Here is a 24,806-nt window from a genome sequence, read left to right as displayed (position 1 = left end):
AAAGAGGTTCTGTCTTAGTTTGTTGTTGGTTACCATTATTTATAGTTCTCATTAGGGAGCACTGTGGCAAGGTGGATAAGACTCTTGACTTTCATTTAGATATCACGAGTTTGAATCCCGTCAAGTGCCTACATTCTTGGACAAGATGTTTTTACTCATCATGTCCCTCAATAGGTGTATAAGTGGGTACGTACATGTAGCAGTGCAGCGTAATGGCAGGCTACCCTTGACAAGGAAGACTGTATTATTTTTTCTTAATGTGGAAGTGTGTTTTAAAAAAAACTTGATGCATACAGTAAAGGGCAATCATATTGTAAGTTCATTCTTGTTGAAAAAGGCTGTAGATTTAGCATCTGAAGGAACTCTGCCTTCCATTTACAATGTACATGTGTATATGTAATGGGATTTGTATTGAAGGGGCATGGGTGAAATTTGATTACACCATTTAAAGATATATGGTTGGGACTACTAATCATTGACCCCCTTTTTATTAATAACAGTCAAACCTGTCTATACACACGTAGCTACCACCATCTATAGCGACCACCTGCTGTATGCGACCACTAAACACAATTCCCCCCCCCCCCCCAAGAGAAAAGTCATGTTAACGACCCTGTCTTTAGCGGCCACCTGTCTACAACAGCCAATTTTTTGTCTCCCTTGGCCACTGTAGACAGGTTTGACTGTACATGTACATCTGATCTCAGAAAATACTTTTTGTTTTACTGTAATTTTGTCTCACTTGGAAGCAGATGCACATCTCGGGCTCTGATTGTTAGCTTGTATCATACGCAGGGGAATCTTGGCAAAACGCAGCTTGAACCGCAAGTGACGTTTTTCACTTTTCACCTGTGCGAGCTCATTATCTAAACCAGCAGCTTGCCCTCTATTGATTAAGCATGTATAGTGAATGGCAGAAATGTACCAACATTGATGTATAGGAATTAATGAAGATTTTTTTTTTTTTTTTTTTTTTGGGAGGGGGATTCGATTTGGTTAATATCTTACCCATTTCTTCCTCATTTCTCTTGCTTTTTGGCTTGTTCAAATATTTGTGGCATATTCCACTCAGTCTCAAAGCGTATGTCTTTATTTCATACATTGTTGTATGCATGACAGCCATTGCACAAAGGTGGTGGGTTTAAAAATGGTGATAAGTGAGTAGTAGACTTACCATACATTCATTATACAGGTGTTTTATCTTGAAATTGTCCCAATTAAGCTCCTCGAATGAATGGAGTTCATGATTCTGGACTCTGGTCTCTGGAACTGAGTAAATTATGTATTGGCAATCTTGGGGAAAGTTATTCGAATGTACAACATTTTTCCACTTTACTGTAAAAGTGGATATTTTGGCATGACTAATTTTTCGCGCTTGGCCTGGTAAGAAGAGATTCAAGTATTTTTAATTCCGCGGAATCAAGACAGTAAGTATGGGAACATACAAGTGTATGGCAACCAAAAATATTTGCGTGCTTCTGTTTTCGCGCTAGTTTCTGGTTGCACGAAAGCGAAATGCACGAAAATTCCACTTTTACAGTAATTTCTTTTCTGCTGACTTTTAAAGGAACAAAATCTCTCTACCTCTAAATTTGAAATTATGTTGGTTTGGAAAAAGCACACTAGCTGGCTAGAATAGCATATCCTGTGGCTTTACTTGTATCACTGCTGGTCTTGTATCTTTGAAAAAAACAACAACACTTGATTGATATTAAAGCAAATAATGCATATCCTGTGATACTTGTGATGGGCTTAGACTTTTTCTACTGAAGTGTGTATCATAATATACAATGTATAGGGAGCCTCTCCTGTAGTGCTGAAAAGGGTACAGGTTGTATGTGATTCAAATTTTGTTTCTGTACTCCTAGTGCCATTACAAAAGCAAACATTTCTGAAACAAATTTTGCATTGCTTTAAATTTGGTATGAACAGTCTTCGTGGATCCTGACTAGTACAGTGTTTTTTTGTGGTATTGTGTTATTTTCATCTGGTTTTGACATCCACAAGGGACCTTCTGAAGGGCAAATGTGCAGAGTGTTTTTCTTGGTAAGAATTTGTGTTGAAATCAAAACATACATGTCAAAAAGGACCCAGGTGGGAATATCTTTTGTTTAAGAGATGCGTGGGGATGGAGTCTCTGACACACATATTCACACACATACACACATATGCAACACAAATCACAATCATACAAGTGACGTAGGCCTACACATGACATTCAAGGCCCATACATGGCAAACAACAATATTTGCACCAGTTCAGCAAAGATAAAATGCATCGAAACTGTTAGTGTATTTAAAAAATAAAAAAAAAATAGCCTTGCGTAATTCTGAGATCTCTATTAGACCGCAACACCCCCGGAGACTTGAAGTCTGCTCTACTGCCATCACTAGCATTTTAATTTGGAAATGATGAAAACTGTGGCACTTGATATGTACACTGCTTTTTAAATATGTAAGCAATTTTAGGCATCCAAAGTAATTTCATGATGCACATTATTCATGTACATGTATGAGTGCAAGTGTAAATGTAATGATTACATACACCTGTAGTTAAAATACTAACAGGGAAAGGCGAGGTTGTGTATGCGCATGTTGTGGGTCTCCCGCAGTAAAATGCAGGACATTGTACAAGACTCTGGTTAACGTTTTCCAAATCCTGCACTATCCCATTTTAATTTCCATTACTTCAGCATTATGCTAGTAGAAAATACCATGTTCAAAGCTTAGCTGTATTGTTTGATAGTACATGTATACATACTGTCTAATTCCTTCAACATATCAGCTATTTAAGTTTTATCAGTGAATTGTCATGCCAAAGGTCTGCCACTTTTTTCAATCTGATGTTCTGTGAACAATTCTAATTGACTAATGTATACATGACACAAAAGAAGTTAGAAACTGCTTTATACTTTCATTCAGATTTCAGATCAAATTGTGTTGCCAGTGTGTCACTAAAATTTTGAATCATGGGAGCACTCAAAATTACTTTTATGGTTTCGTATCAAGTCTTGTAAATACAAACAGAATGTATAATCATTTTCTATTCGCTTTAATGATTGATCTCTAATCGTTCAAATAAAATGTCAATTCATAAAAAGAATATTTATGTGTATATAGTATATATTTGTGCATCTTGCGATATATCTACATTTGTATATTTTACCTTCATGTCACTCAATGAAACATAAGGCAATTTCACAGAACTGTTCAGATTTTTTTTTCTTTTAAACAAGGAATGTAAACCCACTCTTTAACCCTAAAAAGGCCGGGGGGGTTGAATCAACCCCCCCTCAACATTTTTCGCGACTACTCCGCCGCGCGAAATTTTTCGACCGCGCCGCTCGCTGACTTTTTACTTTCAAGTCTCGCGCATCTTTTGACACCATTTTCGCGAAAATTGTGCATACCGTTATGATGCTGCACAACGTTTTATACATGCCTGTCAGACCGAAAATGGCTCAAAAACGTGATTTTGTGTATAAAGTCTATGCAAATAGACTTTTCTCTTCTTATTCATAAAGATATGATTATTTTCACTTTCATAGCCTGAAACTAATTAATTTTAGCATAATTATGCTTGAAATAGGTTCTGTCATAAATTTTGCGAAAAAAAATGATAAAACAAAAGGTCGAAAAAACATGGAAATATATAAGAAATTGATTTTGATACCAATTTTTTTTTCAGTACATTGTTAGGAATGCTACAACGAATGTTTTTACCAAAAATTAGGATTCTAAAAGCTTTAATTTCTGATTTAGAGCAAAATGTATGATTTTATGCATATATTAGCATAATTAATTATTATGAAGAAAATTTCCATTTATTTTGGTATAGCTTGGTAGATTACGCCACAGGTAATGCACGTGCCAAATTTCATGGCGATTGCGAGATCGACGGCCGAAATCTCGGGGGGGGGGGGGGGGGGTTGATTCAACCCCTCCCTGGCCACAGAACACCCAAAAAAGCCCGGCCTGGTTAGGGTTAAGGGACAATCCTGCAGGAGCTTATTTTATATCACTGAAACAGATTTTGTTTTGAGATTTTAAAAAAAAAAACAATTCTTTCTTAACATCAATTTAAACATATTCAGGTATGGTTCAGGTCGGCTGTACATCCTGCACATTCATTGTTTGTATATTGAACAATACATTGTAAACAGCATTGTAAATTTTGCATGTGATGTATTGTTTTTGTTTGTTTTTTCCATGTTGTGTGTTGTTTGTTCGCCATCTTTTCTTTTCATCATTTCTTCCATTTCTTTGAGTAATCATTCCAACTGTCAAACAGCTCAAATGCAGGGATGCCAAGTTCAAAAACATTTTATGAGTGAGATCTTCATGACTCAGCATCTCGGCGAGCGAATGTGCACGCAAGCGAGGGTGTGGGAGGGGTCCCCCTCTCCCCTCCCCCCGCCCCAAAGCCTCCAACGGTAGGGCCAGCTTTTTCAATTTTTCAGGTGCACACTTAAGTGACTAGATCTATTTTTTACTTATTTTGAAAGACAAAAGGAAAATATACCTTCCTTTGAGCTATGCATGCTCCTTATTATGGGCCCAAACTGCAGACTTTGCCCGATGCGTGAGAAAAAAGGGTGCCATGCGTGAGATCGTGAGAGGACCCCTAAATGCGTGAGTCTCACTCAGAATGCGTGAGACTTGGTAGCTCTGCAAATGTAGTGTCCATGTGACTGTATTACATGTTACTGATCAATGAAGTCACATAATTGTGTGTATGGATGAATGCATCTTTGTCAACCTGTTATTAAATTGGCAACATCCCATCTGTTAATTTCACTGCATATCTTATGGGAACAAGATTAATTGTATCTGATATACAAGCCATAGCAAATCTATCTGAAGAAAGAAATTTGAAAATAAGCACCTGCCAATTTGAGAGGAAGAGGAACTTTATTCTTTTGCCAATGTGTTGTCAATTTAAGAATATGCTACAGTGCACTCACGTTATAACGAAATGCTTGGGACCGGCAGTTTTCTTTTGTTATAACAAAATTTCGTTATAACCGAACTAATATAATACAATATAACGAAAACAAGGAACCACGTATATATCTCATATTATGTTTGCTGAATACTCATCATACACTGGAAAGCTACATTGTATGTGAAATGTGATGGGATAACTGTATTACTATAATAAACACAAGTTCCCCTCAGAAACTGTGCGTGACACAAAGAGCAAACACACAGTGGTGTGAAGCGTTCACCCATGCAGAGACGCTATAAATGCTTGTTCCGCTACATATTTTCGAAAGCAATTCGCATTTCGTTATAACGGAGCACATTTCTTTTGTTTTTCTTTGTCTGTGGCGCTCGGAAAAGACTTCATTATATGAACGGAAATTTCGCTATAACCGTGTTCGTTATAAGCAAACTTTGTACCATAGACTTTAATGGTGATAATTTTGGGACCAGAAGATTTACTTTGTTATAACGAAATTTCGTTATAACCGTGTTCGTTGTAACGGGAGTGCACTGTATAAAGTAACAAGGCTTTTGAAAATCCTGCTTCTAAAGTAATTACCTCTGCCACAGAGATTCTGTTTTTGTCGGCGTTGGTTTGTTCAACTGTTTGCAAAATAGCTCAAATAAGTTGTGACTGGATTAGAATGAAGCTTAAATGAAAAGTTGTGATGATGACACAATTAAGGAACAGATGATTAAATTTTGTAATGATCCGGGATTGTTTTTTTTTTTAAGTATTTTGTTTATCTTTTGGCAGATATGGTAAATGAACTTGGGAGTTCAAGCTGTGCGTATTTGAAGTTTGCATACACCCACTGAAGCGTGTGCTCCGCTCAGTGCGCCATGCAGCAGGAGCTGATGATGTAAACACAACGCTTCTTTAACTATAGCTGCATTCACACGTACAAAGTAGCAGGATAACAATCGTGATCTATATCTCGAGATTTGAATCCCGCTAATTTGTATACGTGTGAATCCTACTATTGGGAAACTGGGCGACTTTCAGCATGTGTTTATGGGTGGAAATGAGATTAACATTCTGCCTTCAAGGTGAGCAGTCTTTTGAGTTTGTCAACAACGGATCATACATCATGCATCATGGCAGTGAAATTAGTACAGGTACAACACTGGTCATGGACAATAAAGACAATACCTGTGTTAATGACCATCCAAGCCACCATAAATATTTATTTCTGTGCAAGTTGCCAACATGTACAGATCATACACAGTGAATGGTACCATGTACACAAGTGTCTCGTTTACACTACAATGTTTGTTTGCCATTAGGCCTATATGTGACCCGCCATAACAAAAGGATCCTGAAGTTGCTGACGGCTGAGCCGAGAAAATTGAGTTTGAAGTTATATCATCAAAATCAGTCAAAACAATCAGATTTCTGTTTTTGGCATAATTTTGTACTTTAATGTATCATCTTTTATCTGCCAAAATTTCGAAGCTAAATGATCAAAGGAAAGGCAAGATATTAGATTTTTCTGGGCCATGATTTTCTGACTCTCAACGGAACAGAAACATGTCCGAAGATTTTGATTTAGCACGGCAGATAGACTCCGCCCCTAGCAACGAGGAAGTGATCTTATTGTTCAGTGCATGGCACCCTGGTTACTAATTGGTTGTGCATAAATCGCTGGCGCTAAGCTTGAATGAACATTGCGGAGGTTGCTATGAGCAGACCTTCTATTGTCAAGAGGTGAAAACTGTCTTACCTCCCCTTTATCACGACTGCGTCGGAAAGAAAACTTTGCAGGCGGTTTTCTTGAAACGCTGATTTCCTAGACCACTCGACATGGTCTCATAAAATCACCAATATCTCTGCAACCGAGTACTTTTATGAGTTGTGTTAAATATACAAAATTAAAGCAGAGAACTAAGGAATTAAGTCAAGTCATTTTTAGAAAATCGTCCTCCCCAACTTTCAGATTCTTTTGTTGTAGCGGGTCACATATACCTTGGTTAAAGACCTGGAAAGCGAGGGGATTCATGGAGTGAGAAAGCTGACCCGGCTCAGATGTATCACGAATCCCCATGTAAACAAATTGTGTACAGCTTTATATCACAGATCTCTTCGTAATACACACACATCCACACAATCTCAACTGGAGGCAACCGTTACTGATGAGCATTGGCTTCGATGCACAACATATTCACTGACACATGGCTGATGCAATTTGTGGTTTGGAATGTACCCAAGACAGCGCAGAATGACGACCGATTAAATCAGACCATCGATGTTTCCCTCACACTACTGGGTCTTTAAACATTAGCATACAAAGATGACAGCTAGCATACAAAGATGACAGCAGGCTGTCAGAATAAAACTTTTAATACCACAGGAAGTGGAAACAAACAGCACTTCCATCTGATGCTGGAAGCTGCTGATAATTGTTGTAGTGCAACCTCTATAACACCAATAATACACTCTAGCTTTATTAAAACAAACTCATACTGTATACGCAGTTATTAACGCCAACAGATATTTTTGTGAATGATGAGGTCAAAGACATTTTCGCGAGATGTTTTCGCGACTTTGACACCGAGGCTATCACAAGTGCACAAATGGCTGTCAGTTTTATATATTTTCGTGTGTTATGAAATTTGGGATCCAACAGTGATTTGCAAAATTCACGAAAATTAAACCATCGTGAAAATAACAGTTCATCCAGTATTTAAAATATAATGTGTGTGTGTGTGTGTGTGTGTGTGTAGATATATACATACACATGCACACACTCCAACCCTGAATCTCTAAAAATACAATGTGTCCATGAATTGCCCACGCTTCACTATAATTAGATTAAAAGAAGTGTTTCTCTATCAAAAGTGTAAAATTTAAATATGACTCGTACAATTACATACATTCTAAATGTTTATGCACCCATCAAAATTGGGTTATCTCACACCAAAAAAAAATAGTTTACATAACAAGAAAAGCAACATTGACACCAGAAGTGCATAAATAAAAAGCATAACATTATTTCCTGTGACAGATGCTCAGCAGTGTACAGTTTTTATCATTTTTCTTCTTTTTTTTTTTTTGGCAAAGATCAGCATCTTTCAAAGCAGTTTAGTGTCTGCATCAGGACAAGAAAAGACGGCGAGTTTGAGTTGCAAATGTGTCCCAGCACAAGAGGGTCAGTCACATAGGGTGCGTTCGAGCGCTCTCTTAAAGCAAACTGTACCGTACCGTACCCACGCCACAGGAGTGCTCGAACGCTCCTAAAGTGTAACGTACTGTACTGTACCGAGCCAAAAGTGGACCACTTCCCAATGTGCTCCAAAAGCGTACAAAAAGCGTGCCAAAAGTTCCCTGTAAAGCATGCGCGTATCGTGCATATATGTCACAATGCAAAAACATCTTTCTCTTTGTTCGGGACAGCTATAAGTAGTTCAAGCGCCAGGTGGATGACATTCTTGCTACAAAAATGCGTGACCTTTTTGCAAAAATAACTCTTGAGGTACGCTTTCTCAACAGAGCGCTCGAACGCTTGAAATCTGGCACAGTTCGGTACGGTACACTTTGGTTCAGTTCGCTTTGGTTCGCTTTCAATAGAGCGCTCAAATGCAGCCATAGTGGTTTGTTTCTTGAGGCACGTCCCAAGCATAGATTCATTGAGATTACACGATACTCTAAAGGGACAATATTTCAAAAAATTTACTAAATATATGCAGACATTCACAGTCTTGTCCAACTACTAGAAATGCATTGCATACAAGGAACAGACTAAAATGAGAAAAAAAAAGATACAAGCAATAGAAAAATAACACAAAATGAACTGTAAGTTATACCTACAGAATAAGAAAAGTTGAAACTAATGTGGGAGAATAGACATTTCAGCAATAGGAAAAGTATAAAAGTCTGCACTACTACAAATTACAACATAAAATTTTGATATGTGTGTTGTATTCTAGCTGTAAATTAAAACCATACTTGGTTTCCAGTCTATATTGCAGTAACATTCAATCCACCACCTTCAATGAACAAAAATGTGACAGTTCGTTGACCTCTAACAACTCGCTCAAAGAGCTGTAAAGCCAGAAATTTTTGCGGCATGAAATTTTCACAAACTGGAGCTGGCGGCCTCTTCGCGGCGTGAAATTTTCAGGAATTACATTGTACCACCAGCATTCAATGCACATACAGTAGTGTAGATGAGAACTTTTGCATTTTAATTTTGCGAATACTGACTCTCGTGAAATTCCTGAAATCAAAATACATGAAAAAAATTTCTGGTGTTACAGTACAACGGTAGTTGCTCTGAGTGCAGTGGATTGAGGCTATGCCTCAAAGTGCATCAACCTGTCTGTTTCAATGATACTGCATATGCACACTAAGACTCTGGTCAGCATATTTAACTGCTTTTATAAATCTAACTTCAAGCAGATTTTTTCCAAAAGATCATTTTGTACACAGGGTATTTAACACAAAGCCCATACCAAGTATAGGAATGCAATATGCAAGCAACAACCCCCTGAAAAAAAAAATAAGTAGATAAATAAATAAAACAGACAAACAAACAAACAAACAAAACAAAACAAAAACTAAAAATACACTGCACAACAAATCAAAAACAAAACACAAATCCACAGATAGTAAACTTGCCGAAGCACTAGACAAAGCAAAACAAAAATTGTTGCGGAGTCTGGGAGATCCTCCAAAGTTCAGTGACCTTTGGCAGTAATCTAATTATCATAATTTGATGACCTCATGTACATCTCAAGAGATTCAGTTTTTTAGGAAAATCCAACCATGGATAACTTTCAACATCAAGTATAGAATACAAGGGAGAATAAACAGGATAGAAAAAGAAATAATAACAACTAATGCCTATCTTTTTTTTTTTACTTTTTACTTTTTTAACTGGGAAATACAGGGGACAGGGGGAGTGGGTGTGTGAGGAGATATAGGTTTTGTTTTGTTTTGTTTTTTTTATATTTTAAAATAAAATATGAATATAAAAATACCAAACTTGATGGGAAGGTTCACATTAATAAGTGATAGGACAATACTAAAATTGGTCACTGACATGGCAATAGTGAAATGCACCAACCTTCATATATATACTCATATAATTATATAAATGTCATATTTCTGATAGAGGACAATACATGTCAAAAATATTTATTTAGTAACTGAATATCATAACAACACCACAAGAAAAAAAAAACTGTCTATCACATAAGCATGTCTAGCTTGTTTTTCATCAAACAGCACAAAAAAATATTTCATCTATCTCTGTAGCTCTCTGAGGACTTCAGGAACACACTGAAAAAAAAAAAAAATCCATTGCCACCAGTCATTATTTTTCAAACAAAACATTTACAGGTATACCTTATATTGACACAACACAGACAAATAATCAAAATATAGAATCACAAGGTACCATTGCACAATTTCACATAACTCTTCATAGAAATGGACAGCCAAGCAGTATAAATTGTAACATTCAAGGCTTCTAAGATCATCCAAAAACAGAGGCAGAAAGATATGCAATTTAGAAAGACTTCTAAAAAAATGACTTCTACCGGTCGCTCGGCTATGCATGCATGTAGAGTACTGTAAGTTTGGAGGCATTTTGCTCTCCATATCTGAGATGTATCTGCAGTAATAATAAGTCTAGTCAGAGTACTAGTCCTAAAAAAATAAAAAAATAAATAAATAAATAAAAATGTAACTACAGGCACAAGCATAATTTCAGTAAGTGTGTTTGACACACTGAAAAGACAAAAAAAAAATACATGCTCATAGTGAAGTTAAAGTCACATTTGATTAAAGGCATAATTTACCATTTGCATATGAAACAAAAACCTAGCATTAGTGCTTCAAAATAGTTCTAAAATGTTATTTAGGGATAGAAACAACCAATGTAAAAAATTGAACCAGTATTAATCAATGTTAAGCATTGTTAAATATACAAAATGTGTACAATAGTTAGAAAATAAAAAAGTTTCCAGACTACATCTTCTACAGTTATGGTTTAATGAGAAAAATAGTGATATCTCCTCTAATATTTTGAATAGGCTTTATTGCAGAAATGTTATATGGCAGGATGTTTTGTGATACAACTGACCTACACATATGCATCAAAAGTGATATCTTATACATTTTTAGAATGACTGCTCCCAAAGGTAAACAGGATCTTTAATGTGCTACTAACTGCACACAATATCAGCTGAATTGAAATGTTGCAACCTCAAGAGGATAACTGCATTACTGCGAAACATTGCTATCACATGCTGCTTGGTAATACTGACATTTTCTTGTTATTATTGGGTACCTCATCACATGAGGGATAGAAACAAAAGAATATACAGTCAAACCTATCTATAGCAGCCACCCAAAGGAAACAAAAAGAGTGCCAGCTATAGATAGGTGGGCACTATAGACAGGTGGCCGCTAAGGCAGGTTTCACTGTAAAAGGAATGGGACCTGTAAAATTACCTTGCTATATCAGGCAACACTATGCGCAAATTGAAAGAATCCTTCAAATATTGTCAGGAATGATGGAAGCAACACATCCTGCATCATCACCAAGTGAGGTGGAATAAAAAAAGTTGCGTGCAAAAGCTGCATATTTCTTTTACAGACATTTGACCTGCAAATTCAGAGGCCATTCTGAAAAAAAAAAAAAAAAAACCTTGCCTGCTGTTTCTTGGAATGTTGTTGTGTGCCACAATGGTAGAGAATGCAGAGTTTTCCTTGTCATTTCCAGTGCATCTGTCATAACTCCACACGCCCATCATGTCCATCATTCTTCCCATGGATATCACCCTTCTGATCACCTTGTCCCTCCTCAGGCTTTTCTCCTCTCCGACTCTCCTCCCTTTCTTCATCATCGTCCCCATCATCCCCATCGTTGTCATCGTCATCATCGTTGTCGTCATCATCATCATCATCACCATCATCATCATCATCATCTTCATCACCTTGGATACCTAGCTCTCCATCCTCGTTCAATTCGAAGCCCACTGATGCCAAAGCCTGGAAGAATTCATTTGTGTAGAGCTCCGTAAGAGTCAGGAAACCGTCTCCGTCAGTGTCCAGTAAATGGAACAGCTGCAAGACAACACAGAACAAAGTGACAAAAATTCCTCAAAACTAAATTTTGTTATACATGTACATATCATCTCTGATATGCAGGCTTTCGAAGTTGCTGAGCAATATTGGCAGCTTTTATCATGACAATGGAAAATAGTTAAAGTCATAAACATCAATAATGAGTTTCTCTCAAACAGTAGTGTGAACATTTCTGAGCACACAAGATATGGCCTTGAAAAAATGAATATAACTAAACAAAATAATTACAAAGACTGAAAGATATCAGGATACATACACGTGTGTATCTGTATCCTCGTTTGATCATATAGGTGCATTTATTTGCAATTGCCCACATCTGGACATCTTCCTTTCTTGCTCTGATTATGTCTGATTTCATATTCAAAATGAGAGCCATTAAGAGCATTTCTTTTCTCCGAGAGGAAACCAAAACTTGTATGTTAGACATTCACAGACACCTCTCCATAATGTCAGAATATGCATACTGGATAAATGAATAATCTCTTTGTAGGTTAATGTGAAATGTACAACACCTTAATAGAAGGGAGTCGATTCCAAATATGTATGTGGATTGAGTGAATGCACCAATACTAGTAGAATGCATCAGCACAGTTTGAAGAATATCAGTCAATCCGTCAATAATTTATGAATTTCTAAAGCTTTGCTGCTTATCGCTGGATATGAAGACATTTTGTGACATCACGTATGGACAATGACATAAAAAAAATATAACGAGAATTTCACAAAATTTAATTTTATATGAAAAGTATACCCTCAACTTGTATTATGTTAATGGTAATATTATTCCTAATTTTCTAAAAACAAGCAAGTCAATTCAATTCAATTCAATTCAATCATAGTTTATTTCCAATCATCGAAAATCAAAAAACATAGTACAAAGTATACATGTGTTGAAATAAGGTTCAAACGTTTGCAAAAGATTCATGTAATATATATACGAGACAAATTATAGAACAACATATAACATGTACAATATTTAGGAAAAACACTGTATACATTCCTTGTGGGCGAGCGGAAAATAAATTCGATTATGGAAAATAGTGATCCACTAAAAAGCAAAGCTTGTCGGACGTGGATCGCTAGATATATAATGAGTAAATTATATACTATTCTATAATAATATACATGTAATTATTTTGAGATACACCGGTTGGGAAAAAAATATAGAATACCAATGCTAGTGCCCGGACACTGCTCACTGAACTACGTGTACCGGGAAAATATGACAAGGACAACACGTTCGTACACACATTCGATTACCCACACGTATATACACTGTAAGACGCGAGACAGTACCAAGAGGAGAGAAGACGGTAACAATACAAGTCTACGAAGAACAAAAGACAGGAGAGGAAGAGGAGAGAAGAAAGAAGAGAAGTCTGCACACAGAACACGCCAAGTGCTGCGACATCAGGACAGGTGAAGGCTCAAGCATGAATCAAAACAATTAAAATTATCTATGATTATAAGTAGAAAGTAAATATTTTCTGAGTTTGTATTTAAATGTAACAAATTTGGGGGAATCTTTTAAACTATTATCTAAATCATTCCAAAGTCTGGGTCCGGTATAAAGAAATGTATTTTGGGCATGTGCGGTTCTCATTAATGGAAGATGAAATTCGTCGGATCGTCGCATGGGATAGTTATGAACATGACTGTTTCGATGAAATAAATCATGGAATATTTTAGGTAAAAAGTTACTGTTGTAATTAAACATGAACTGGCCAAGTTGAAACACATACAAGTCAAGGGCTCTGTCATTATGCTAGAATAGTGCAAATATGTTGAATTCTTAAAAAGAAAATTTCTTACACTGCTGTCCACGCATGACGTCACAAACAGCAGTAGTCTTCTTATCCAGGAACAAGGGTACATAAACACTATAAATTCAGAAATTTTGAATGGATTGCTCAATCTTCCTAAAACTTCGCTGATGTATTCAACAAATATACTGTATTTGCATTCATCTCGATCAACATACATATTTGGGGTTCATGCTTCCTTTAATCTTTATTAGGGAGCTTTAGATTTTAGACGCGTGGACGTTCAAAGGAAAAAAAACATGTTCTGAGCTTGCGCAGTAGCACGCGTAAAGTCAATCTATTTTTAGCTTGCGTCGCCTGAGTTGTTTACTACGCGTACTGGGCTATTTTCATGTCCGCACAGTTTGCGACGTAGAGAGCTCGTTCATGTACTGATCATATGGGGGCGCGATTTTATCTTTTATACGTTGCGTCCCAGCATAATCTAAAGCTACTTTTCCACACGACGCAGGGAGAGGAGGACGTCCAGCGCAAGCGTCGGCTCAAACGTCCGCGCGTCAAAATCTAAAGCTCCCTATTGTCTTACCTGGGGGATTTTCTCCTGAATGGGCTCCTGGAAAAGGGTGTCAAGTTCTGTGAGCTGTGCAAGACTTATGGAGCCCTCATTTGACTGGATCTCGACAGCAATATCTGATCTGTAACAAGCCAAGGTATAGGCATGCAAAAATTATGTTTGGAGATCCACTTCAGTGGGAATGGGCAATATCAACATTCCACATTTTCACTGAATGCATCTAAACTGTAGACTCACACAGTTCAAAGAAAGACTGGGAATTTGAGATAGAAGTAGTAATAATCTCCCTTTAAAGAAAGAATAGATGTTTTCAAAACTAGTTCTTTCATGTGCTCTAAAATCCAAAGGAATTAACTGGTAACATTGGTTCAGGGTGAGTGCTGTGTTTTTTTTTTTTTTTTTTTTTTTTTTTGGGGGGGGGGGGGGCAGCATATATTTGTGGTGCCACTTCTGGGTCTCATCAGCTGACAAGTAAAAAAAAAAAAAAAAAAGGCCTTCAGAGCAAATTTTCTGGTGCCACTTCCGGGTTTCATCAGCTGACAGTTTTCTTTCTCTGATATGAAACTGAAACTGTTTTACTTGTGATGAAGCTTTTAATAAAGAGTATGTTTGCATGCACTCTTATCAAATTTATGTTATGCAAGCTCATGACAATCAGCACTATTGTCAGATTCTCCCAAGTTATGAGACAGGAAGGTGTGTGTTCAACATGCAAGTGTCAGTACGTAGATTTAGGGAGTGTCTGCAGGGAAGGGCAGGTTGAGGCTACCTGAGGGGTTCGAGCCGATTCCCTCTCGTTGTCACTTTGCTCAGCGGGAGGTAGTCTGGCAGCTGCGATAAGTCTCCCGGGCAGTCGCTGGTGTTGAACCACACCTGGTGGATGAACCAGACATTGATGGCCAAGTTGCGACCAGATGAGCGCACTGAATGAAACCACCTGTAGCAAGCAACCAAACACAGAATAAAACCAGCAATGGCAATTGACTAGAGACAGATAGACACTGCACAGAATATGACTGGTACAGAATCAAAAGGCATGAATGCTACAGATTTTATGACTGATAAACTCTACAAAGTTTCAGCATCTCATTTTGCACTTTTTTTTTTGGGGGGGGGGGGAAATGTCTATGCTAAAACAATCATAATAAAACTACTTGACCCTTTAACATCAAGTCATGCTCTTATTGACAGCTTGCAAAGCTAACTCAATGACATTCCACTAATTCCCCCTAATACTTAGCCACAAATGCAGGCTTGATGAACCCATGGACAAGCAACAATGTGCCAGTTGGAGTCCTATATGAAGGCCACTTTGTTACAATGGGGATTAGTAGGATTACATAATCTTTATTCATCCATCAATCAGCCTTGGGATTTTTGTGCCTGTCACTGAATGAGACACAGCAAGGCTTCACATGTATTTCTTCGGGAAAAATGCAGGGCTTTACATAATTTTCTTTCACTTCCAAGCCTATTTCATCGACACAACCAGACATTGTCTAATCCTCCATTTCCTTGCAACTGATTAAAATACTATTTCCAGACCACAATGGCTATAGCACATTCAGTTTGAATACATAATTTCAGTTTGAATTCCCTACTTTGTCTGCAGGATCAATGTCTTGAGTACAGTATAGCTTGGCACTTTACTTCTTTAGCTTTTTAAATACCAAGAGCTCTCCAAGGTTAGTACACTATTCAATGTCTTTGGTCAGAGCAGAATGTATGTTGCTTCACAGCAGACTGTTTAAATCATCGGTACAAAGACTCCTCCCATAATCTATCTGCCAATGTGAAAATAAAGGTGCACACAGCAAGTATGCTTCATAAATAGTAAATTGTACAACAAGATGTACATCAAAACAGAGCTCTGCATGCCGATTGGCCACTTAATTCATAGTGACTAATGCATTTTCAATGGTGACCTTCAATGAGCTATTCAATTCACCTCTTCCTTTTGAATTCATTCAAACCTTGAAAACCTATATTGCAGAATTTGGTGTACATGTAGCTTCGTTGCACAAGCCTCTTATATGTTGCCTGAAGGGGGCGGGATGAGAGTGGAAACACTAACAAACTAACAGACAACCACTGATTGTCACAAGGTATTGTCACATGGGTGTGCATTAAAAAAAATATACCAGTGACCTAGTCTCTTTCAAATACACAGGATCATAACCCTTTGTCATATAATCATGGATATACAGAAACAGGCCCACTGAGGGTCACACACAATGCCACGCACAAATCACACATCGATTTTCTGCATCTCGTCTGGTTTCTATTTTTCACTACACCCAACCCCCCCCCCCCCACCCCATCCCCCGCCCCACCCCGATCACATAATGAAGATAAACTGAGAAAAAAATTTTACCTGTATGGAATGAAAAGGCAGTCTCCTCTCTCTAAAGTCACATTGTACCACGGCACTTTTGCCAGACCAGGGTACTTTTGGAAGTCCACTCTGTCAACGTCGACACCAGAGAAGCTTCCTTCAGGGTGGTCAATATGTACGTTGTCCTTTTCCCTCTGGGTTCAAGGGAAGGTACACAGAGATGAGTGTGTTTGTAATCGGATAAATATTGAAGAGGAAATTGTTGAGTGTCTGACCACATTCAAATGTGCCAAGAAAGGTGAGCATGATCATTTGTCATTAACAATGTCAACATCTTTTTCTTTTTTGCAAGCTAACTTTGAATACATGTAGAACACTACAAATTTCCACCTGGAATATCAAATGGTGAGAGCTACTCATCGCCTAAAGATTTTCAAAGCCATGAAGATGACTTTCTAAAGGACTCAAGTGGACTCTTGAGTGAGCCAAGCAACTTTATTTTTCAAGGTGACATACAGGATTGCTTCTATATGTTTCTCATGCATGTTTGCTGACCTCTTTTCCAGTTCATTAACAGAAAAGGGTTATGATGTCAGTACTTTGCAGTTTTGCTTATTACCACCTACACTTGAATGAAGACTACTCGTAAGCACTTACTTTGATAATGCTTGGACTAATTTTCACAGGTCCCTCAGGGGCCTGAGGGCCTGACAAAATAAATACAGTGACTCCTTTGTAAAATCTTCATCTCCATTTCAAATTAACCACAGAGTACCTTAACTTGTAGACAAATCAATGTGAGTAAAACAAAACAAAAAAATTACAAAGGAAGTTAAGGCTCCCATTGAGCAGCACGGTGTTCAAACTAAATACTGCATAGCAAGTTTGTGAAGACAGCTCAGAGAGAAGATTAAGGTGGTCATGCCCCGATCAAAGCCATTGAAGTGTTGACACTCGGCAATATCGGGTCAGGCATAGACTTCAATCATCATCGCTGTTGTCGTCTCAGGCTGCAAGTTCCTGTGGCACATATATTCATAAATTTCCCATTCCTGCCTTTACAATCTTGTATACATACAGAACAGGTCTAGAAAATTCTGGAATCTCATTGGTCAAAAGTTGTGCATCCCTTTTTACTAGCATCCTCTATGGCAAGCCCTAAAGGAAATGCATCCAGTAAATTTGCCAAGCCCTAGTAATTATTGGACACATGGCGAAAACAATGGATTTTCTGGCAAAAATTTGTCCACCATTCTATTAAAACAGATGATGCACAGTACGCCTTTTCATGCGTCAGTAGGAATAGTGTGCATTCAGTAACTATGGAATCCAGTCTAAACCTACTCAGCTGTACCTCGCGGGTTGAAAATTCCACAGTTACCTCATGCACACAATTCCTACCGATGCAGTCAGACCTGTGCATCATTTGTATATAGACATACTCTCAAGGGAAGACAGTTGCAGGAGTCCATTAGGAACTTCCAACATAACTTTGCGACTTTTCCATTTCAAATCAAAGATTTTTCCAAGCTGGTGTTCATGATCCTACTATTATACATGTAAGTTGGTAATAGCATCAGCAAGGAAAGACGAGAATAGCATCCCTTCAAAACAGTTGCCTTGGGTTTGTTGCATCTTCTTTTTACCTTGTCCACCAAGAAGATATCTTTCCTGCCATCCATCACACAGTTGATGTTGTCCAGGCTGTCAAAGTGGAGTACAGACTTGGTCCCCCCGCTGCTGTACCAGAGAATTGTGTCCACCAGCACGTCGGTGAAGCCACCACAAAGCAGGCATCGCAGGAGACAAAAATCATCTAGAAACACAAGATTTTCCTTGTTTGTCTCTCAAAATGACAAACACAAACTACTGTATATGCCATATATTTAGTGAGTCTAATCTTTCACGAATCGGGACTTCCTCACGATTTCGCGAGTGTGGTTGAATTCACAGATGTGGAGTACGGTACTGAATGGAGAAATGTATGCAAGCCAGTTACATTAATGTCGGGATCAGAGTCAAGTTTTTCATGTATTTTTTAAGTCGCGAATAGCACCTGACTCGCAAAATTTGCTAAAATATTCGGCGTATACAGCACATGAGCTGCTATAAAAGGAAAATGACAGACTGCTTGGCAAGGGAGTGGGGGTACACATAGGCCAAAAAAAAAAAATCCTTGCAGATTCCAGGGATTTGTTCTCCTGCAGGAAATAAATAAAATAGAAGCTGCTGAAAACCATTTATCCAATAGTAACAAAACAAACAGTATCCCCCTGGTATCTATCTCATACACAATTATGCGTGCAGGCAAAACCCAATTTAACTAGTAACTAATCATACTACCCTTCATCCAGTTTCGCAGACATTGAGAACCCAATGAGAACAGACCTTACACATGCTCTTGAATTAAAAATGTCCCTTCCAACACTGTGTACAGATTAGACTCCATATATACATTTTTTATATGCTCTGCCGTATCTGGAACCCTAGGGTACCAACAAAAAATCTGCCATATTGTAGAATTATTTATCTCATATTCAATGCTGTATTACGGGTTACGGCAAATGGGTGAAAGAGATATTTAATGCTTTATAAGTTATGCATGAAGACATTGTTATATTAGTGATCTTAACCCAACGGTATGAATGCTCATAAATCAAACGAATCCTGTAATTAACACTGCACTGTCTATGCATTGTAAGTTCATGGATGAAAAAAAGTTATCATTGTTACGAGTTGGTTGATGGAAACTGACTTCTCACTTTCCAAAATCATAACATTTTTCAGAAAAATTATCCAGAAATTATTATTGTTCATAATTACTGCAATTAATATAAACATGTTGTGGCGTACTGACTGAACCCAAAACTGTCTCTAAGATCAATTGACTTGAAATTGGGATTGATTTCAGAGCTAAGCAAAACAGGGCCCTGGGGCCTGTTTCATAAAGATTGAGCGTAAGTTGCAATCAATCGCAAACTGCCTTTCATAAACAACTTTGCAATTGATTGCAAGTAACACTCAACCTACTGAAAGTTACACTTGATCTTTCTTGAAATCAAGCTTGTCTTTGTGAAACAGGACTTAGGCTCAGATTCGAACTTTCACTCAATTCCCAAGTTACACTCCATATCGAACTTACACTCAATTCCCAAGTTACACTCAATACTAAAGGGTGTGTACAGTTCTGGTTGAGGCGAGGATTTAGCTTTTTAACGTTTTGCGAGATATTCAGAAACCACTCTATGAGATGTCAAAGAGCATGCAATTCTAAGGGGCATCAAAAGTTTATTTGATGAAAATCGGTTTGGAAATGGCTGAGATATCCAAAAACAAGGTGAAACAAAGAGATCCTAATAAAAGGCGTGGCCTGTCGCCTTTTATTATTATCCCTTTTTTGGATATCTCAGCCATTTGAAAACCAATTTTCATCAAATAAACGTTGAATCCTTCTTAAAATTACATGCTCTTTCATATTTCATAAGAGGTTTCTCATTATCTCACCTAGGAATGTTCAAAACATGAATCCCCACCTCAACCAGTACTGTACAGTCCCTTTAAAATCGAGCATAAGACCAATCGCAACTCTCTATGAAACAGGCCTGAGGTCTCATCCTTCTATCATCATTTTTCCTCACCTCCCATCTCTTCAGGAACATCCGTCACCAAGTAGACATCCTCCTGCTGGTAGCTCTTGATAAATTTGGAGAGAGGCATCCGCCACAGGTCCTTGGAACGATTCTCCTTCTTCCCCTCCTCCACCTCAACGATCAGATCGCCATAGCGACCGCTGCACAGGAAAGGAAAGGAGTTTAATGAAATCAGGGACAGGGGGAGTACAGAAAACTTTGTCACAAACAGACACAAATTGAAGCGAACACATGCAATATTTACATCACAAAATCACTCAACACAAAATGACTACCTTGGTACACATTTATGCTGCAAAATGGGCAGATTTGCACACAAAAATATCCTGTGCTGCATGATTGCATTTACAACAAATGGACTATCTAATCACAGATGCAAACATTATTATGTGAAGAGTCTGTACAAATTGCCTCTGGGATGCTATATCCACACATCACTAGCAGTTGCATACAACATAGTTTCTTTGTGTGGGCACAACAAATGCCATGGGATCATATAATTTTTGAAGCCATGATCCCCATGGATATTGGCAACATACAGCTGAGGAATTTCACCACTTAAAGTTGCACTGTTATATGTTGCTAAACATTCACTACTGCATAAAATTGTTTGATATTCAGTAACATTTTAGGTATGGATATGATGGTAAAATGGTTTAATCAGAAGGTCAACATTTATTATCAAAATTGAATGAACAAGCAAGCATGGCAAACATCTGTAAAGCTAGTCTCCACATTCTCGATCACATTCACACTAAAACAAGGCAAGTGATCCAAGAGGCCTCTAGATTGGTATGCCTTGGATTTAGTCTCAATGCCAGTACATTTAATTTGCCCAAGACCATGTGGGCTTGTTGCAGTTAATGGAGTAATCAGAAGACTTCTTGACAACATGACCATTTCAGATCTTATCTTCACTCCACAATGTAGTGAGCATGAATAGAAAAGGCATAATTCCTGACTGTCTTCAAGAGAGCTTATTAGAATGCTTCCTGATACAGCTGAGCCTCCAAAGCATTATAAGAGACTTTCACATGCATTGCATGAAATCCTGCTAAGACAATCCTTATTTTGGAGTGTGAATGGGGTCAATGGCTTATTGGCCTGCACACCTGAGGTATTCGTCTGTCCACAGCCGATACGAGGCCATCTCTTTAGCAGCACCCTTGAACACTACTGGCCTCCCAGCTTCCACATAGCGGCTGAAGAAGTCCGGGGGATCGGGGACTCTCTCCAGGACATCAACACCAGGCATCTCTGGAGGCCTGTCAGATGAAAGATTGCCATTGGCAAAGGAAATGTGAGTCACATCGTTTTCCTCAAATCTACATTGGGATACACATTTATAAAGGATTATAAAGATTTATAAAGGTTCTGTAGGTGACTGTCTCCTTTGAATACCAGCTTGATGTCAGCCTCTGTAGCATTTTTTGCAGTGCTCTTTTCACATCCGCCAAGGGGGGAGGTTATGTTTTCATTACCGTTTGTTTATTTGTCTGTGTGCAAAATAACTCAAAAAGTTGTGCACAGATTTGGATGAAACTTGCAGGAAAGGTTGAATATGACACAAGAAACAAACAAGGAAAAGTAGAAATTACGCGGTGCGTAACATATGTCCCCGCCGGAAGTAGCATTTTGTAACAAAATGTGCAATATAGGTAAAAAATCAAGGTCAAAGGTCAAAGAAGTCAAAGGTCAAAATTCTGTGTAGAAGTTTTGAAGCCCTCACCTAGTGCCATCACATAAAGCAAATGGAATCGAAATTGGGTTAGAAATGGCGAAGGAGTAGCATTTTGTAGCCAATGTACAATATAGGTCAAAAATCAAGGTCAAAGGTCAAAGAAGTCAAAGGTCAAAATTCTGTGTAGAAGTTTTGAAGCCCTCACCTAGTGCTATCACATAAAGCAAACGGAATCGAAATCGGGTTAGAAATGGCGCAGGAGTAGCATTCTGTAGCAAAATGCACAAAATAGGTCAAAAATCAAGGTCAAAGGTCAAAGAAGTCAAAGGTCAAAATTCTGTGTAGAAGTTTTGAAGCCCTCAACTAGTGCCATCATATAAAGCAAACGGAATCGAAATCGGGTTAAAAATGGCGAAGGAGTAGCATTTCGTAGCAAAATGTACAATATAGGTCAAAAATCAAGGTCAAAGGTCAAAATTCTGTGTAGAAGTTTTGAAGCCCTCACCTAGTGCCATCACATAAAGCAAACGGAATCGAAATCGGGTTAGAAATGGCGAAGGAGTAGCATTTTGTAGCAAAATGTACAATATAGGTCAAAAAATCAAGGTCAAAGGTCAAAGAAGTCAAAGGTCAAAATTCTGTGTAGAAGTTTTGAAGCCCTCACCTAGTGCCATCACATAAAGCAAACGGAATCGAAATCGGGTTAGAAATGGCGAAGGAGTAGCATTTTGTAGCAAAATGTACAATATAGGTCAAAGGTCAAGGTCAAAGGTCACGACTGAAATTCTGTGTAGAAGTTTCAAAGCTCCCATGTAGTGCTATCATATAAAGCAAACAGAATCAAAATTGGCTCATAAATGACAGAGAAGTAGCAAATTGAAGATTTTGATCACACACAGACGCACACACGGACACACGGACACACGGACGGACGGACAGACGGACGGACGGACACACGGACACACACACGTACGGAGCCCGTTTCATAGTCCCCTGCTCGAACTCGTTCGGCGGGGACAATAATTAAATTTTGGTAGTGATCCAAAAATTTTCATGGATTTTATGAAGGATTTTCGATATTTTGGCAGGGAGGGTCAATGAAGTTGGGAGTTCAAGTTGCTCATTTTTGAGGTTTTCATAAGCGCACTTAAGTGCATGCTCTAGTTTCTGCTAGGGTGAGGCATGCCGTGCAGCTGAGGGTATATGGCGTATCAAAGGCTTCTATATTGGAAAATCAGGCGACTTTTCAGTATGCATAAATATGGGTGGAAATCACTGATCTGTATCGAAGAGCAAGATCATCGGTGGAAAGTAGCTGCTTGGCAGAGGTCTGCGCTCTCAGAGTGCTTTTCTAGTTTTTAATAATTCATAGCCTTTTTGCAAAGTTTTTGAAATGACACAGTATGAAGTGATTAGTAGTTCAAATACAGTGTAGCATCTTCTTTGCTCCAAGTCCATTAACGTCCACCTGGTGATTGAGGATTCTCATTAAGGATACGTGTACAACTACACTACTCATTGGTCAGGTATAGTTTTCAAAATTTACCAGAACGCCTACAGTATCACGCAAATTTGTTTTTGTCTGTGAAGTCATTGCAAATATGAGTGTTGCAGGCCAATTCTCAGCTTTTGGTAGAACAAACATTTGAAAGAAAAAAGTTGAAATTTACTATCTACATATCATCAATATTGCATAATATGGTCTGCTCCCCTTTAAAAAATACGTTTTAACATGTTAAACTCCACAAGCTTCAAAGATGAAGAATAAGAATGACTATTACAAAGCCAGTAACTTCCCACCTCAGCATTGTAGCTCCTAACAAATCTCACTCTTCTTACCAAGTATCACATCAACTTGGGATGAACTGGAGCCTTATTATTGAATCAGGCTTACGAAAACCACACATGAAAGCCACCATGACCTCCTAAAGGGCTCATCTAGCATCATCTGCGCATCATGCTAATAGGCTATGTGCTATCTTTCTTTCTTTTACTTTTTTTTTCATTATACAGAAGTGGTTCAAGTTCAGTGACCTCACTTTCTCCCTCTCTGTCTATCACTTGTTTAAGTTTTTTAAATCATGGCTTAGGAATGCCCATAACTTTCAGCAAGATTCCTTACTTCCCCACTCAACTCCCTACCCCTACCCCTACCCCCATCTCCCCACCCCCCTCCTTCTTTTCCAAGTCTTCTCACCTGTGTGACCCCAGTGGTTTGAGATGTCCCGGAGGTTGAACTTCATCCAACGATTCACGATCCCTGTGAGGAACATCTTGCAAATCAGCACCACCGTCCTTTGGGGGCTCATTGACCTCCGAGTATGTCATCCCTACTAGAGCATTGAGGCACATGATGGTGACGAGTAAGCACGTTGCCCGCTGGGCAGTGACTGCCCTCATGGCTTCCATGGTCTCCAGAACAAGGCAAGGAGGCCTGAAAAAAAAAAAAAAAAAGTAGTTCATCTGGTAAAAAGGTGATGCAATATATGAAGTATGTATCAGAAAGAGTATAAATAGTAATACCAATGATGTTAACAAAATGTATGGCTTACATACTGCATATTGTTGATGCTTTTAATATTCTATCATGTGTATGCATTCAAGTATTTTGATGACACCATAGGAGAAGTAATGATATGGAAATATCCAAAAGTGCTATTTCTAAGTGATGGAGGTATACGCTTTGAAATATTTCATTTCCAAAGCAACTTGATAAATGATGATG

The 24,806-nt window shown here is 38.2% G+C and overlaps 1 protein-coding gene and 1 non-coding gene across 2 annotated transcripts; both read right to left on the bottom strand.

Moving 5' to 3' along the window:
* Nucleotides 1-11,721: 11,721 nt before the first annotated feature.
* Nucleotides 11,722-24,490, bottom strand: LOC139713062 (uncharacterized). Its single transcript, XM_071624824.1, has 8 exons — nt 24,279-24,490; nt 21,513-21,665; nt 20,389-20,540; nt 18,397-18,566; nt 16,790-16,944; nt 15,185-15,352; nt 14,428-14,536; nt 11,722-12,057 (listed from the first exon to the last, which is right to left on the bottom strand). The coding sequence occupies exons 1-8, from the start codon at nt 24,488-24,490 to the stop codon at nt 11,722-11,724; spliced, it is 1,455 nt and encodes a 484-aa protein (XP_071480925.1).
* LOC139713070 (Z30 small nucleolar RNA) lies at nt 17,645-17,746 on the bottom strand. The gene has a single exon (XR_011709617.1). It is a non-coding gene; the product is annotated as a Z30 small nucleolar RNA (small nucleolar RNA).
* Nucleotides 24,491-24,806: the final 316 nt, after the last annotated feature.

This window comes from Diadema antillarum, unplaced genomic scaffold (genome assembly GCF_040938485.1).
Source record: "Diadema antillarum isolate AM-2024a unplaced genomic scaffold, OU_Dant_1.0 seq00001901_RagTag, whole genome shotgun sequence".
Classification (NCBI taxonomy): domain Eukaryota; kingdom Metazoa; phylum Echinodermata; class Echinoidea; order Diadematoida; family Diadematidae; genus Diadema; species Diadema antillarum.
This window is presented reverse-complemented; position numbering and strand designations above follow the sequence as displayed.